At 47.9% G+C, this 18,378-nt stretch overlaps 1 protein-coding gene across 1 annotated transcript in view; it reads left to right on the top strand.

Moving 5' to 3' along the window:
- LOC147101075 (integrin alpha-8-like) overlaps window positions 1–18,378 on the top strand; it is a 135,281-nt gene that overhangs the window by 66,699 nt on the left and 50,204 nt on the right. The window contains exons 10-14 of the mRNA XM_085966230.1: window positions 1,565–1,621; window positions 4,323–4,375; window positions 8,140–8,348; window positions 13,266–13,457; window positions 17,957–18,002. Coding sequence (XP_085822356.1) covers window positions 1,565–1,621; window positions 4,323–4,375; window positions 8,140–8,348; window positions 13,266–13,457; window positions 17,957–18,002 — 557 coding nt within the window. The remainder of the gene's footprint in view (window positions 1–1,564; window positions 1,622–4,322; window positions 4,376–8,139; window positions 8,349–13,265; window positions 13,458–17,956; window positions 18,003–18,378) is intronic.

Genomic DNA, 18,378 nt, shown 5'->3' with positions numbered 1-18,378 from the left:
GTCATCGTTTGACAGCTTTGAGAAGCTGTCAATCACTGACATTCTCTGTTCTTTGGTGAGTCCTTGTACTCAAGTCTCACCAAACCTCTTTCCTGAGCAGAAATCAGATGGTGTTGTATCGGAGAATGCAGCGGCCATTCTGCTTTCTCTGCCGGTGAGATGAGGCAGCTCCGCAGCCTAAAGGGATGAAGCCTGGAGGAAGAAGCAAAGGTGAGTAATCTTATTAAAACACTTTAGACTCACCTCACACACTTACCTCTGCACACTTGCACTCATCACTCACCTGCACACCGGACATTTCGGCCCCTCCGAACCCCGCAGACGCACGGCTCGCCTCGTTGACCCTCGTGAGGTTCAGAGCTGTCGGGAAGCCCACACTTTAGGGCTCAAAATAGGGATTAGCCAAAAAGCTACCTGTTAACAGACAGTTAATTGGCACTAATCCCCTTCCTACCTCGAGGAGACGGGACCCGGCGCGGGTCAGGTACCCGCCTCCTGGGAAGATGGCATGGAGGCAGGTTAGGGGCGGGATGGGAATCTGCTCCCAGATTCTGCCATTTTCCCGGCAGTCCCGCCTCCATACTCGCCTCCCCAGGGCTGGTAAAATCGCCCCCAAAGAGACAAGAGGGATGTTGGTGCAAGGCAAAAGGAGATGGAAATGGGACAAGTTAAGAAACAAAAGATGACTCAAGAAACCTGTTCCATCTCCAACTTTTTCCAGTTCTGTCGAAGGGTCATTGACCTGAAACGTTAACTCTGTTTCTCTCTCCACAGATGCTGCCTGACCTGCTGAGTGTCTGTAGTATTTTCTGTTTTTATTTGTACTAGATAATCTATTGCTTCAGGAAAAAAAAAACAGTTATAGTTTTTTTTTAAGTGACTAGAAACAGAAAAATAGGAGCAGGAGTAGGCCATTCGGCCCTTCGAGCCTGCTCCGCCATTCAATATGATCATGGCTGATCCTCTATCTCAATACCATACTCCCGCTCTCTTCCCCATACCCCTTGATGCCTTTTGTGGCTAGAATAGGCTAATAGTAAATGGGTCTGTGAGCCCTGTCCACAGACCATAGGATCATCCCAGCCAGGGCTGGAGACTGTTTTGGACGGGAGGTGGGGGGGGCGGTGGGGTGTCTCGGGGAGTTCAGAGGCAACCCCGTGAATGCCACTGGCTATGTTCTCCCATGGTGCCGTGAGTCGATGTCGGTGCTGCCCCGGACACTACCAAAGCCCCTAGAAGGATCCCCAGCCAAGGGAGCGGTCACCTCAAACAACTGGCCTTTTCAGGAATGCAGGCTGTTTCTCTTCAGCCTCTGAAGGGTTTTGAGCTCGGCCATCGGAGTGGTTTGGCGCTCTGTGGATCAATCAAGGTGGCCGCCTCTGATGCGCCCGCCCATTCAGGAATGGGCAGTCCTGTCAAATTGGGAAGATGTCCCTGTCCCCCGCAATTTGGGACCAGCTCTATGACTTTGGCTACAGGCAGACAGGAATCCTAAAATTTCAGAATACACATGCCGCAGGTAAACCATAAAGCTTTGACCTCGGTTGTGCTCTTGCTTTGACAGGTAATTATCCTGCTGTCTACAAATATGACAACCAAACAGACCATCATCGGTGAGCAGGTAAGAAACAGTTAGCTGTTTTGCAACATTGAGTAACACCGTTTACCACCTAGGAGATATGGCAACGTGATTAAATTCACCCCTACAACCAACAACACCAAAAACTGAAGTTCGGATCATTTATCCCATTGCTATTTATGGGACCTTGCTGTGCGCAAATTGGGCGCTGCATTTCCCTATATTCCGACAGCGACTACACTTAAAACTACTTCCATTGGCTGTGAAGCCCATTGGGACTTCCTGAAGTCACAAAAGGTGCTATATAAATGCAAGTTCTTTCTTTTTTGTTGAAGGCAAATTTGTATCTGGGTTTTGATGCGTGACTCATTACCGCCTCCCAATTGTTCATTCCTGTTACATGCAGCTCCGATTTCTCTACACTTTTTGTCCCTCCTGTTAAATTTCAGAGTTTCCTATTATATTGAACCTAAACACCCATGTTAACTGATTTTCCACAGATGTTATGCATAGATTTAAGCAATAATCATCTAAGTTATGCTGCAGAGCAAAAGATTATTTTATTATTTTTTGACTTAACACAAAGCACCGTATTGGATAGCTGTAAAGCTCCCTCTGGTGGCTTAGTGTGTAACTGCACCACACAGTACAGCATTGAACTTTCGAGGTCCAACAGTCCCAGGTTTGACCCCTGGTCTGTATGAAGCTAGCTGATCTCAACTAAAGCAGCTGTCAGGGTACAATAGGTGTCAGTGCTTCTGGGCTGGATAGGGAAAGGATCAGAGTTCTCATGTTTAATCACTATTCAGTGACTCATAAGAACAGGAGCAGGCCATTTCGTCCCTCGAGCCTGTTCAATGAGATCATGGCTGATCTGTGACCTAACTCCATATACCCACCTTTGCCCCATATCCCTTAATACCTTGTATGAAAAAGTGCAACGACATGGATGTTGGGATCAGGCTCAATTGTTTTGCCCTACATGAAAAAAAGAAAGACTTGCATTTATATAGCACCTTTCACAACCACCGGACGTCCCAAAGCGCTTTACAGCCAATGAAGTACTTTTTGAAGTGTAGTCACTGTTGTAATGTGGGAAACGCAGCCAATTTGCACACAGCAAGCTCCCACAAACAGCAATGTGATAATGACCAAATAATCATGGGAAAATAGAATGCCCCTACTTACTGTCTGGCCTCACACATAAAGAAAGAATATCTGTCTGTCTGTCTTTCTTTTTCCTTCCATAAAGAATGGCTGGTACCTTTGGACCTGTCCCTCAGCAATAGTCAGGACCTTTAAGAGAGGATTGGGGAAAATTGGGAGAAAAGGATTCAAGAGGTGATGTTTATTGTTATCTACATATGTGGGCAGATTAGTGTCTCTAGTGCAATATGAAGATCCGCTCCTGTAAGAAAAGGAAGTTTCTGGTTACAGACTTTATCAGAATGGCTAAATATATTTAGATAAATCCTTGGTGGGTGTTAACCTATTCGTCAGATTATTCCTTCTGTCCCTTTACTCATTGTTCTCTCCATTCCATTATTGGGAATGTTTCCTGGCTGTGTGTTGGTTCTCTGAGCAGAGCACACTAATTTAGTTCCCTCTGGTTGCCGTGACAATTTCTCTTTTTATCATGTAATGATGGCCCTTTCTGAAGATGCTGAACTACAGTAACACAGGTTCCAGCAGTGCCTGCAGTCCATTGTCATGTGTGAGCAAAGATATTGAGGCCTAGAAATTCAGCCACACACAGCCTGTTTTTCAGGCACTAAACAGCCTCCTAAGCCTCCAATATGGCGGGCAGGAAGTGCACGTTCTTTATGAGCCAGAAGTGCACCACCCGCCATATTGGTAAAAACAAAACAAATCGTTGTGCGGTGCCCAGACCTGAAACAGGCGTCGGTCCATTTGCATATAAACAAATGGACCAACTCTCTGCCCGCGGACGCCCTTTTCCCGGGGATGCGCGTGCGAAAACCCGGAATTGGCGTGGCCCTTACGGGCACATACGCACCTCATATGCACCCGCAAGGGGCCGGAAATTATGGGCCAGTGTTGAGTCCGGAAGGCTGCAAAGTGCCTAATCGAAAGATGAGGTGCTGTTCCTCGAGATTACGTTGAGCTTCGTTGGAGCAGTGCAAGAGGCCGAGGACGGAGAGGTCAGAGTGGGAGTGGAGCGGAGAATTAAAGTGACATTTTTTAATGAATGGAAGCGATGTCATGTGGTAGCCTTTACATAGTTGCCTAACGTACCCAGGATTCTTAGCAAGAAAGAATTGTGAGAATTGAGGGTATATTTACACGACAAGTAATGTCGTTTTAAAGTGGTTTTGTTTCACACAGACACGGGAGTCACAGCGTAAATGCAGCCTGAATCTAGTGTCAGGGCCTTGTCTGACCACAGGAATGAGGCAAGATTGACTTCCTCGATGGGGAAAGCTCACTCCACTTCATTTCGAAGTCAGGTCAGGCCTTCCCACCTGATTCACACCTGGTTTAAACCACGCAACTTCAGTGTTGGTGTGGCGTGGTTGGGGCTCCACACTCAACCTGCGGAGTTTGAATGCACTGTGAGTATAGAAATATTCAGCAAATATTCGATTGCTATGTCATTTAAAGTAGAAATAGAATTTCACGCCTGCCATGGTGACGGATGTAAGTGCTCAAGACTGAAACACATTTGTGACAACCAATGAAACCGATTTACTGTGTTAGTCAATCCATGGGTTTTGATTTGCAGGTAGCAGCATATTTTGGCTATGCGGTGGCTGCCTTGGATATAAACAATGATGGGTAAGGATTACTCTGCCCTATGCAATGAACTGGCTTTTTTTTGCACTCTATTATAACTCCTTCTGCTCCAAAGAAGGCTGGTTGTTATCAACAGCAAGCAGCCTGCCCGTGAATGCAGTAAATTGATAAATATTTGCTGGATTTTCTCTAAGCTGGACAGGCAGATTCAAGGGATCACTGCTGCCGATGTATTTGATATCAGGCCAGTTTCAGTGAAGCCATTGTGTTGCTTTTATACAACGAGGTTTCGGAGGCAGTTTAGAGGTATTTATTACCATTGTAAGTTTGAAATTATTTGACACTTTACAGTGAAGGTCTGAAGTTCTCCGTGGGTTGATTGTTAAGATCACCTCCTGCCACTTGTCGAAATTACTTGTCTGGGTATTGGCCCCGCAAATATGATTCTGGCAGTAACCAGGATCCAGATCCAGTCTGTCTCCGGGACCCGGATCCAGTCTGCCTCCGGGACCCGGATCCAGTCTGCCTCCGGGACCCGGATCCAGTCTGCCTCCGGGACCCGGTTCCAGTCTGCCTCCGGGACCCGGATCCAGCCTGCCTCCGGGACCCGGTTCCAGTCTGCCTCCGGGACCCGGATCCAGTCTGCCTCCGGGACCCGGATCCAGTCTGCCTCCGGGACCCGGATCCAGTCTGTCTCCGGGAAGTTACCCATTGGCGTCCTCCAGCGGTGACCGTGCTGGATGTTTGCAGGGTCAGTGGGCGGGCATCTCATTTTTATGAGACTGATGGGCATCTGTACCACTACAGGTGCCTCTCGGACCCCCTCCCGCCCCGTGCTATAGGAAGCTCTGGCGTCTGGCTGCCATTGGGGTGGAGGGGCCCAGCTCAGCCTGGAGACCCCGATGCAGCTCCCTCCCTGAGCCTCCTGTGTAAGGGGGCCGAGCTAAAAAAAAATTAATTACCCCATCTTCAGGAGTCCAGCTGACTTTTCCCCTTCTGGAGGTTGGTGTTCTTTGTCTGACTCAGTGCACTCGCCTCCAGTCTTAAGACTTGTCTCTGCACTAAGACCCATTCCCCTATTTCCCCTGTCCGACTGGCCTCCTTTGGTTCCATGTCTCTGAGCGCATTAGCTTCAAAAATTCTTATCCTTCTCTAAAGGTCCCTTCTCCACCATACCTCATAACCTCCTCCAGGCTTACATCCCCGCTCATACCCTCCGCTCTTCTTACTCTGGTTTATTGTGTGTGATCACTCAACCACCCCCGCCGCCCCCCCCACCCCGCCCCACCAAATCTACTCTATCATCAGTGGCAGAGCTCTCGGCCAGCTTACTTCAGAATTCTCTCCCTATACCTCTCAGATGCCTGCTTTCAGAGCTGGCGAGTCCAAGTGTTTTTCAATTTTACCTCACAACTCATTCCTCTGGCACCAGGAGTCAACCTTGTGGACCTTCTCTCTGCATCACCTTGTTTTCTTACCAAAGCGGGGGGGGAAGTGCCATTGGTGACGAGAGGAGAGAGGAGCTTGATCCAGTGGTGAAGTGCAGACCAGAAGCAAAAGAGTTAAGTGATCCCTCCCAGAATGCTGTGTAAGCATAGGCCTAGAGCCTCATCCTGCGGGGCACGGTAGCATAGTGGTTATGTTACTGAACTAGTAATCCAGAGGCCCGGACTACTGATCCAGCAGATGTGAGTTCACAATCCCACCATGGCAACTGGGGAATTTAAATCCAATGAATTAATTAAATCTGGAATAAAAAGCTAGTATCAGTTCAGGTGACCATTGTCATAAAAACCCATCTGGTTCACTAATGTCCTTTAGGGAAGGAAATCTACTGTCCTTTCCCGGTCTGGCCTAAATGTGACTCCAGACCCACAGCAATGCGGTTGACTCTTAACTGCCCTCTGAAATGGCACAGCAAGCCACTCAGTTGTACCAAACCGCTACAAAGAAGTATAGCTTCACCTCACCGACTGCAGCGTTTCAAGATGGCGGCTCATCACCACCTTCTCAAGGGCAATTAGGGATGAGCGATAAATGCTGGCCTTGCCAGCGACGCCCACATCCTGTGAATGAAAATAAAACAGGAATGCACCAGTGCTCTTAAGGAGAAGATATTTCATTTGTTCTTATCACATCTGACTGCTATAATGTTAAACATTGACTGTAGGGGCAGTAATTCACTGACCTACCCTCCGATTATCCTATTCTGCCCACCCAGGTGGTAGACCATTACTGGAAGAGTGAGTACCATTGAGTAACTGGTTTTACCCGACGTTTGTAAAACCAGGTGATCAATGTGCTTTCCCATTTTGTTCTTGGGCGAGGCAGCATTTGTTGTCCGCCCCCTGTTGCCCGAAGAGCATTAAGACTCATCCACATAGTGTGGGACTGGAGTCCAGCCTAGGCGGGGTGGCAGGTTCCCTTCCCTGTAGGGCATTAATGAAACCTTTGGCTTTTTTACAAAAAATACCCAGCAGCTTCTCATGACCTACTAGTTTGCTAGTCCAGTACCATAAGCACTAGGCTACTTTGCCAATAGCAATCCTGGGTTGACGTTGATGCTCATAACATACTTGGTGATGGTTAAATCCTGGTGGTTTTGTTTAGGCAAGAGGCTGATTGACTTTTAGTATTCTACTGGTTCCTCTGTCCACAAGAAATTGGCAGTAGTATTTTAGAGATTAAAGTAATAATTTCTACATTCTATTAGGTATTAAAAGGCCACGTGAACTCCAAATCAAATGTGCATTATTGGGTGTAGCTGTTCAACTTTTCACCTTTTACTAAATAACTCCCAGTTCTCAGATACTGTTTGAAGGTGAAGGAGTCACATTTTCCAACATGCCAGGGAACCATAAACCAACATACCATGGAACTGTACCCCAATATGTCATGGAACTGCACCCCAACATACCATGAAACTGTACCCCAATATGTCATGGAACTGTACCTCAACATACCATGAAGCTGTACCCCAATATATTTTGGAACTGTACCCCAACATACCATGAAGCTGTACCCCAATATATTTTGGAACTGTCCCCCAACATACCATGCAACTGTACCCCAACATACCATGCAACTGTACCCCAATATACCATGGAACTCTATCCCAACATACCATGGAAATGTACCCCAACATACCATGCAACTGTCCCCCAACATACCATGCAACTGTACCCCAACATACCATGCAACTGTCCCCCAACATACCATGCAACTGTACCCCAACATACCATGCAACTGTCCCCCAACATACCATGCAACTGTACCCCAACATACCATGCAACTGTACCCCAACATACCATGCAACTGTACCCCAACATACCATGCAACTGTACCCCAACATACCATGCAACTGTCCCCCAACATACCATGCAACTGTACCCCAACATACCATGCAACTGTCCCCCAACATACCATGCAACTGTACCCCAACATACCATGCAACTGTACCCCAACATACCATGCAACTGTACCCCAACATACCATGCAACTGTACCCCAACATACCATGGAACTGTCCCCCAATATGTCATGGAACTCTACCCCAGTATGTCCTGGATCTGTACCCACCATGAGCCAGTCCCTTTAGGGGAAGGATAAAACTGAGAAAAAAAATCCAGAGAACATTGTGTTACTCAGAAAATCCTACCAAGTTACAGATGTTCATTTTTAACTATCCGTATAATCTTGACGCTAACAGAAAGCCTGTTAATAATTCAGTTAAATTCATTATTATTATGTAATTGCTGACAAAGAAGATGCCAGTATTTATATGTCCCTCTGTCTGTTGTTGTGTAGAAAAGACGATATTTTAGTCGGAGCACCTCTCTTTATGAGCCGTGGACTGGATGGCAAACTGCACGAGGTCGGACGGGTTTACGTTTATCTACAGGAGCAGCCTGGCTTCTTCAAAGAGCCACCACAGACATTCACAGGGACAGACAAGTTTGGCAGGTTTGGCAGTGCAATAGCCACCATTGGGGACCTCAATTACGATGGATACAAGGGTAATGAACCAGACAAGATATCACACAGTATTTGACAATGTTGTTGGGTAAATTTTTACAAAATTCGCACTCCTGACCCTTCTAATGTCTATGGTAAAACTCACACACTTAATACAAATATAAAAGGCTACAATTACTAATTGTGTATGCACTCCTAATGCATTTCAAAAACATTCCTTAGTCTGCTATTTTAAAGTGGGCATTAACCATAATTTATAGACTAGAGAGTCCCTTAATGATTCAATCCACTACTCAGGTATAATTGAGCCATAAAGTCTAGGAAGGTCCGAGGTTCAATATCTGGTTTATTGATTTCAGCCAGCGCTGCAATGGAATCACTACAGTTGACCTCAGTCTCTTTGCACTAGAGAGTGGGGATAGCGGGAGTGGGGGGCGGAGCTGTAGAGTAATCCCTTCTGGAATATGTTCATGCGTATATATATATTTTTTTTAATTTTAATTATTCATTCTCGGGATATTGGCGTCAATAGCAAGACCGACATTTATTGCCCATCCCTATCCAACGACCATCTTCCTTTGTGCCCGATATGACTCCAGCCGGTGGAGCTTTTTCACCCTGATCCCCATTGACTTCAGTTTTACTCGGGCTCCTTGGTGCCACACTTGGTCAAATGCTGCCTTGATTTGAAGGGCAGTCACTCTCACCTCGCCCCTGGAATTCAGCTCTTGCATCCGTATCTGGGCCGAGGCTGTAACGAGGTCTGGAGCCGAGTGGTCCTGACGGAACCCAAACTGAGCATCAGTGAGCCGGTTATTGGTGAGTAAATGGGAGAGGACAGGATAGGGCCTAGCTGTGATATCGCCGTTGAGGTAGCCAAGTATGATGCCCCATCACATTTGAATAGCCTGGATTTTATTACTCCTGGCCAGTGGCATAAATTGGGTGGCTGGGAGTGGCAAATGGGCAGGAACTCCATTGAGTCGAAACTATACCCACTTTAGCACCCACTGACATGAATCAACTGAGCGGCCTGCGGGTGGTGCTGTCCAGGGAGAGTATAAATACTCGGGCACGGGCCCAGCTTGCGCAGGACATTCTTTAACAGGAACTAGTGAAGGACACAACTAGATCTCCATGTTGTAAAACAGTTGATTAAAGCTTTGTTTAACGCTTAGACCAAGTGCCTAGTAGTTTTCTTACATCACCCACCCTATCTTCCGACATCTTTCCTAATGACATCCATCTTAGGGGATCTCATTGAAACGTTTAAAATTCTGACTGGGCTAGACAGACTGGATGCAGGGAGGATGTTTCCCCTGGCTGGGGTGTCTAGAACGAGGGGTCACAGTCTCAGGATACAGGGTAGGACATTTAGGACTGAGATGAGGAGAAATTTCTTCACTCAGAGGGTGATGAACCTGTGGAATTCTCTACCACAGAAGGCTGTGGAGGCCAAGTCACTGAATATATTTAAGAAGGAGACTGATAGATTTCTAGACACAAAAGGTATCAAGGGGTATGGGGAGAGAGCGGGAATATGGTATTGAGATAGAGGATCAGCCATGATCACATTGAATGGCGGAGCAGGCTCGAAGGGCCGAATAGCCGACTCCTGCTCCTATTTTTCTATGTTTCTAATGGCCAGGGGAAGTGCCTGCTCATTAATGGCAGAGCAGAATGAGGCAGTAATGACATCTTGATGTCACACGTTACTTTCTCCATCATCTCTGCCTGATACGTGACAGTTCCTGAAATGGGACAGCCAGGGCTGCCTGAGGAAAGGTGAAAGATAATATAAAAAAGCCAACAGCAGGATTCGTAGGATTTGCAGAAATCATATTTACGGCTCGATTCTGGTGATTTCTTTTTGTTTTCTTTTGCCGCTGTTTTCACACCTGCCTTTGTGCCACTTGCTGTCGGGGGGGCCACTATTTTCCTTCTCTCTCTTCCCCCCCATATCAGGCAGGACACAATGGGTTTCCCCATTGGGAATTCCCCGATATGGTAATTATTTTTGGAAGGAGAGGAGCAACAATTGAGAGATGCTGGGTTGGTCAGGCAGCACTGCAGGTGCACAGCACTCACCGGCCAACACCACCACAGCAGAATAGGCAGATAGAGGCTGTGCCGGGAGCGGTGATGGCAGAGGCTTCATTTCACAAAACAAGCAGTCACTGAGTTCTGCCAAATGCAACAACCTAGCCTACAGCTCACCTCCATCACAGGCGTTGCAATGCCGGTGGCCGTAATGGTCGCAATCACCCGAAACCTTTTTTACTATTGGATCATTACAGGTTGCCACTGGTAACGTCACTAACAATAGGCAATCAGCTGTGCACAGATGCATAAAAGAAAGACTTGCATTTATGTAGCACCTTTCACAACCACTGGACGTCTCAAAGCCCTTTACAACCAATGAAGTACTTTTGAAGTGGGGTCACTGTTGTAATGTAGGAAACGCGGCAGCCACTTTGCCCACAGCAAGCTCCCACAAACAGCAATGTGACAATGACCAGATAATCTGTTTCTGTTATGTTGGTTGAGGGAGAAATATTGGCCAGGACACCAGGGATAACTCCCCTACTCTTCTTCAAAATAGTGCCATGGGATCTTTCACGTCCACCTGAGAGAGCAGACGGGGGCTCGGTTTAATGTCTCATCCGAAAGACGGCACCTCTGACAGTGCAGCACTCCCTCAGCACTGCATCGGGAGTGTCAGCCTAGCTTTATATGCTAAGGTCCCTGGAGTGGGACTTGAACCCACAACCTTCTGACTCAGAGGCGAGTGTGCTACCTACTGAGCCACAGCTGACACTGGTGCATTGTTTGATGGAGCGATCCATTTTCTGCCATTTCCCATGGACAGCTGGCGGCAATCTGACGCGGTACTGCAATTTTACGGAGTGACAGGATCCTTGAAGATATTGCGGCCATGCCTACTCCCTTACTCGATGCCGCGACCGACAGCAACAGGAAAGGTTTGCACTCTTCCAACATGCAGCTTGCTTGTGACCAGCAGCACCACATCATGCAAGTGAATGCTCACTTCCCTGGCAGCCGCCCCACTGCATTTGTTTTAAGGCAGTCCAGCAGGCCAGCACTGCCCTTTGACCCTGAAAGGGAAGGCACAGGGTGGCTGCTGGGAGATCAAGACTGTCCAACATGATGAGGTCCATGCAGCTGCCAGAGTCATAACTGAGCGTACCATTGGCAGGTTGAAGCCATACTTCAGCAGCTTATATCAATTTGGAGGTGTCTTGCAATACAATACAGCCAAGGACTTAGCATCATGGTTGTGTGCTGCCTACTGCATAACTTTGCCGCTTAACAAGGTTTTCTCGCGGAGGCCCTGGAGGACAAAAAAACCCAGAGGGCAGCAAAATGATGCCTGGGATGGCAGGAATGACGTATGAGGAGAGATTGGGTCGATTAGGCTTATATTTGCTAGAGTTTAGCAGAATGAGAGGGGATCTCAAAATCAAATCAAAATCAAATCAACTTTTAGTGTCATTGTTAGTGCACAAGTGCAGTACAACGAAATGTAAGCTTGCGGCTCCCGAGAGTGTACAATTTGGATTAGGACACTTAAACATTTCAACATACATTTGTACATATATATTAGCATAAATATGACCATAATAAAGTGCATCGGCAGATGTGCAGGCTTTAGTATTTATTTGTGGAGTTCAGTAGGATGACAGCCCTGGGAAAGAAGTTGTTCCTAAATCTGGTCGTACGGGTGCGAATGCATCTGTAGCGTCTTCCAGATGGTAGGAGGGCGAACAGACTGTGGCTGGGGTGGGTAGGGTCTTTGATGATGGACCGTGCCCTCCGTAGGCAGCGTTTCTGATATATATGTTCTATGGTCGGTAGCCGGGTGCCGGTAATGCGTTGGGCAGTTTTGACTACCCGCTGGGAGCTACAGCTGCCGTACCATACCGTGATACAGTTTGTCAGGATGCTCTCTATAGTGCAGCGGTAGAAGTTAGAGAGGATCGGGGGTGACAGATTACATCCCTTCAGCCTCCTCAAGAAATATAGGCGCTGCTGGGCCTTCTTCACCAGAGAGGAGGTGTTGAGGGACCAGGAGAGGTCTTCCGTGATGTGGACTCCGAGGAACTTAATTGAAACTTATAAAATTCTAACAGGACTAGACAGACTAGATGCAGGAAGGATGTTCCCGATGGCGGGGGAGTCCAGAACCAGGGGTCACAGTCTAAGGATAAGGGGTAAGCCATTTAGGACTGAGATGAGGAGGAATTTCTTCACCCAGAGAGTGGTGAACCTGTGGAATTCTCTACCACAGAAGACAGTTGAGGCCAATTCATTAAATATATTCAAGAAGGAGTTAGATATATTTCTTAAGGCTAAGGGGATCAAAGGATATGGGGAGAAAGCAGGGACAGGGTACTGAGTTTGGATGATCAGCCATGATCTCATTGAATGGCAGAGCAGGCTCGAGGGGCCGAATGGCCTACTCCTGCTCCTATCTTCTATGTTTCTATGTAAAATGATCCGCAGAGGCCTGATGAGGACTTGCGGATGTGACGACCACCCATTGCCAACTGCAAGATATATTTGTGCGGTTCTTATACTGGAGGCCTTCCCTTGACTTACAAATCCGAATCCCAGCTCTGGGAACATGTGGGTTTTTTGGAACAGACCTGAATCTCAATCCTTCGAACAGGTCTGATTCCCAATTCCATCTCGAACCCGAAAGCGACTGGGCTGCAAACGAAGTCCAGAGATACATTGAGCCGTACTAAGGAGTGGGACAACAGGTGAAAGGGAAATGGGTTAGAATTGGGTCATATCATGAGCACCACTGGGTTAAAGGAGCAACATGGGTTTCCCATTGGAGCCTCTTGTATTTTTATTTATTTAAAATCCGCCCTCTGGCATAATTTGTGACGACAGCTGAGTTAAATGCTAACGGACCATCTATGTCTCTCCAGATATAGCAGTCGGAGCACCATTTGCGGGTGAAGATGGCAATGGAAGAGTGTTCGTTTACCTTGGACATGCTACTGGACTCCACCCGAAATCCTTCCAAGAACTGAAGGGAATATGGGCGCCTGACGTGGTGTCGGCAGGATTTGGCTTCTCACTGAGAGGAGGCTCGGATATAGATGCAAATAATTACCCAGGTGATGCCTTAAATCTCCACCGCTTTTATTTTATTTCGCGCATGTGATATTGTGCCTGGAATATAGATATATATCAACTAACAAAAAAGTCAGCACTATTTTATCCATCTTGCAAGTCGGGACAATATTTATAGCAAGGTCAGTGGATGTCAGTTTTCAAGGTAAAATGGACAATGATCCCCAAACACTGTCAGAATCCCATGTGATTAACAAACAGAGTTCGACTTATTCAGGCACTGTAAAGACCTGCAGGGAAGCTCTATACAAGAATATTTCTCAATGGTGGCCTTTGCAGCACACGGGCTCTCTTTTGTGAGATTTGGAAGGGAAACCGTGAGAGGGGAAAGGGGGAAGTGGACAGAGCAGGCAGGACAAAATATTCCAGAGCACAGGACTCCAATAACGAGGGACCAGAACTACCTGACGGAGACTTTTTAAAATCACTGCTGCTGTCTCATATTGAATGTTACCTTTATGCAGCGTGCAGATAAAAATGATTGTGCACTGGCGGAGAGAGTGGGGGAGTCACAATTTGAATTATTTGTCCTCGATTCTGACTGCGCCTCTTAGTAGCCATTTATAAAGGCCACACAACAGGGTTAATCTATCTTTAGTTAGAGATGGATAAGTTATTAACAACAGACAAAATACTCAGCAGTGTCTTCTATATAAATTTTCAGCTCTGTTAAACAGTTTCAGGTTAGACATAGCCTTGGAAAATGAGCTTTACCGAGGTGAACCTTTATAAAGCGCTGGTTAGGCCACAACTGGAGTATTGTGTCCAGTTCTGGTCAGCACACTATAGGAAGGATGTGAAGGCCCTTGAGAGGGTGCAGAGGAGATTTACCAGAATGGTTCCGGGGAAGGAGGATCTTGGCTACAAGGACAGGTTGGAGAAGCTGGATTTGTTTTCATTAGAGCAAAGGAGGTTGAGGGGTGATTTGATAGAGGTGTACAAGATTATAACGGGTTTGGATAGGCTAGACAGGGAAAGGCTGTTTCCACTAGTTGATGGTACAAGGACTAGGGGACACAGATTTAAGGTTTTGGGCAAGAGATACAGGGGGGATGTGAGGGAAAACTTTTTTATGCAGCGAGTGGTGAGGACCTGGAACTCGCTGCCGACAGAAGCGGAGACACTCAATGTTTTCAAGGGGAGACTGGATAGGCACTTGAGGGACATAAACTTGCAGGGCTACGGGGATAGAGCGGGGGAATGGGACTGACTGGATTGCTCTACAGAGAGCCGGCACGGACTCGATGGGCTGAATGGCCTCCTTCTGTGCCATTATGACTCTAGGGGGGAAAAATTGGGTTGCTTTGCACCTCCCGTAAGAGGGCACTAATGGGGCGCAAAGCAACTAGTGCCCGGGCGTGACCCGCACCTCCCACAAAATTCAGCGGGAGGTTAGCAGTGACGCTAACTGGTAGTGCCCCGGGGCACTGCGCCACCAGCGATGACATCATCACCATGATCTTTGGGAGCGCCCCCTGACTTACCGCCGGACGCTATGTCCGGCGGGGTCGGGGGGGCCTACCTGCGGCCGGGGAGGCGCTATTTAAAGGTGAGGTGCGGGGCGGCCATTTTTGTTGCTGGCCGCCTGCCAGCACCTGCCTCCGCTCCCGTCCCCGGCCTCCTGAGCGGCCACCGCGCCCCCCGCGCAGAGTGCCGGCTGCGCTCCATGAGCCTGGCACTTCTCTTGAGTGCCGGGCTCTTTTTCAGCACTCCCGATCCCTGGTGGCCCAGCTGGGCTGCGGGTTGTGCTGCGCAATGCCCTTCCCCTTTAAGAAGGGGAGGAAGGCCTGCAATACCGCGGCGTGACATGGAGAAGATGCACCGCGATAAACCCTCGCAGCGCCCCAAGAGGGACCAGTAGCGCCCCGCTTCCCTCTTGGGGTGCAACCACTCAAGTTCCAGCTAATTTATTAGCACCCCTCAATTTTTAGCCCTATGAAGTTATGATTAAATATCGGCAGTAAATTACAGGGAAATTATACAGGGTTAAACCTGCCGTTGGGAGCTGTGTATTTTGTTTAAAATCAGACAGTCGAAGGTGTTACACTTTTGAGGATCGTGGTAGTATTTCAGTACTTGGGTAAAACACAGTCAAACCAGCACTGTGAGGTGGAAAGGAATCCACAGGTTTCAGGAGGAGGGGACATGCTCACTGGGCCACTGCAATGCAGCATGAGCTGACAGCGCTCTCTAGTGGACAGCACAGTCTACTTGTTTCAAAAATATATAAACCTCTTGATAATGTCGTCAAGTACTGAAGGGGTTGGTGTCGGGATTTGGGGGGGGGGCAGAGTACCCGAGAGGGGAGAAACGAAAGGAGGCATGACGGCGGGAGAGAGGGGTCTTGGATGGGTAGAGAGAAGAGAAGTTAAAAAGGGGGGGGAGAAAAAAAAAGTGGAAATGGAAGTGAACGGCTCGGGTCCGGAGGGGCAGCCAAAACTCACCCACAAATGAACACAGGGAAAAAAACTCAAGTTACAGAGGTCTGGTTACGTGGCAATCACTTAATGCGTTGGCAGCGCATCCCTGTGCCTGCTATTTTAGCAAGGGCATTAAAATAAACATTCACCACAAAGTAAAAATGTGCATGTCTGTCAGCTGTGCAGTCAACTGGAATATAAACTAAAGCGAAACATTACGGGGGATAACACGTTTCAAAAATTGAATTCTTGTACAGGTTTAGTTAATTTAGTGTTTAATTTGTCATGGGACGAGGTGACTGCCTGCCTCGGATGGAGAGAAATGTCACAGTAATGGGCCAGTAACCCAGAGACCGTGTGTTCATTTCAAAGTTATGAGATGGAATTCAATAAATCTGATCATTTGTGGGCTGGGCTGTGAAAACTGGCCCCTTTTTTCATTAAAATCTCAACTGGTTCACTGATGCCCTTCAGGGAAGGGAATCTGCCACCCTTACCCAGTCTGACCCAAACATGACTCCAGTCCCACGCAACGTGGTTGCCTCTTAAGGCCCTCTGGTGTGGGCCCTCCCGCAGCGGGGATGGGAATGATATGGCCTCACGAGGGATGGGAATAATACGGCCTCACGAGTATCGGCCACATGCTGAGACCAAAATGTTAAAAAATATTTACAGCGGATCACCTGAATAATAGACATTTGCGAACCTTTCACTCAGCCTACATCGTTCCCCACAGTGTTTAAAATCATGAAGGGTTTAGATAGAGTAAATGAAGAGAAACTGTTCCCATTGGCGGAAGGGTCGAGAACCAGAGGGCACAGATTTAAGGTGATTGGCAAAAGAACCAGAGGCGACATGAGGAAAAACTTTTTTACGCAGCGAGTGGTTAGGATTTGGAATGCGCTGCCTGATAGGCTGGTGGATACAGATTCAATAGTAGCCTTCAAAAGGGAATTGGATAAATACTTGAAGGAGAAACAATTGCAGGGATATGGGGAAAGAGCGGGGGGAGTGGGACTCACTGGATTGCTCTTCGAAAGAGCCGGCGCAGACTCGATGGGCCGAATGGCCTCTTTCTGTGCTGTACTATTCTATGATTCTACGGTTCTATGATTCTATGAGTTACTTTTAATTCTATTGAGATGGATCTGCCCTGAAGACCTGCTCTAGTATCGAGGCATACAGACTAGAGAGTCCCAGGGTCGATTGCCAGTCTGTGTTGAGTTATCTGATCTCAGCAGGGGCAACAGTTGAAGCACAACAGAAGGTTTCAGAGCCTCTGCACTCAGCAGAGAACAATAATCAGCCTTGCTTCCCCCTCCTTATTGTTAACCAGTAAGTTCTGCTGGGGAAGGGCTGCGTGTGGACATCAGGTGAAAGGAAGTATGGGGCTCGGCAATGACTCCTTCCAAGGTTAAATAGCCTGCTGACACTCACGGTCTAGATTCACGTCTCAACAATGGCCACTGCACTTATATGGTCACTGACTGGGGTTAACTTGGACTGAACCCCAGAGTATTGCCAGTGTCAGTGGAACCAAGCCCCAGCGCACTGCCAGTGCCAGTGCAACTGTATCCCAGCACACTTCCAGTACCAGTGGAACTGTATCCAGCACTGTCAGCGGCAGTGGAACTGTATCCAGCACTGTCAGCGGCAGTGGAACTGTATCCAGCACTGTCAGCGCCAGTGGAACTGTATCCAGCACTGTCAGCGCCAGTGGAACTGCATCCAGCACTGTCAGCGCCAGTGGAACTGTATCCAGCACTGTCGGTGCCAGTGGAACTGTATCCAGCACTGTCGGCGCCAGTGGAACTGCATCCAGCACTGTCAGCACCAGTGGAACTGTATCCAGCACCGTCAGCACCAGTGGAACTGTATCCAGCACCGTCGGCGCCAGTGGAACTGCATCCAGCACTGTCAGCGCCAGTGGAACTGTATCCAGCACTGTCAGCGCCAGTGGAACTGCATCCAGCACTGTCAGCGCCAGTGGAACTGTCCCCAGAAGCTGGTTCCTTGTTGCTCTGTACATATTGCCTTAATGTGTACTCTTCCTTCTTTTACAGATTTGATTGTTGGTGCCCATGATGCTGATAGAGTTCTATTATACAGGTGAGGACCTTCACAGAATCACAGAATCACAGAAACCCCACAGTGCAGATAGAGGCCATTTCGGCCCATCGAGCCTGCACTGACACATATCCCACCCGATCCCCGTAACCCCTACACCAACACATATCCCACCCTATCCCTGTAACCCCACGTATTTAATCCCCCTAACACTAAGGGTTAATTTATCATAACCAATCAACCTAACCCGCACATCTTTGGACTGTGGGAGGAAACCGGAGCACCCGGAGGAAACCCACACAAACACGGGGAGAATGTGCAAACTCCACACAATTTCAGGGCTACACTTTAACTTGGTCATCTGCCACCTCCCCAAGCCATCTTTGTCTGCACGCTAATATGTTTACATCTGCATGAG

The sequence above is a fragment of the Somniosus microcephalus genome, chromosome 24 (assembly GCF_052327205.1).
Source record: "Somniosus microcephalus isolate GS21.2 chromosome 24, FLI_Smic_1.0, whole genome shotgun sequence".
NCBI classification, from domain to species: Eukaryota; Metazoa; Chordata; class Chondrichthyes; order Squaliformes; family Somniosidae; genus Somniosus; species Somniosus microcephalus.
This window is presented reverse-complemented; position numbering and strand designations above follow the sequence as displayed.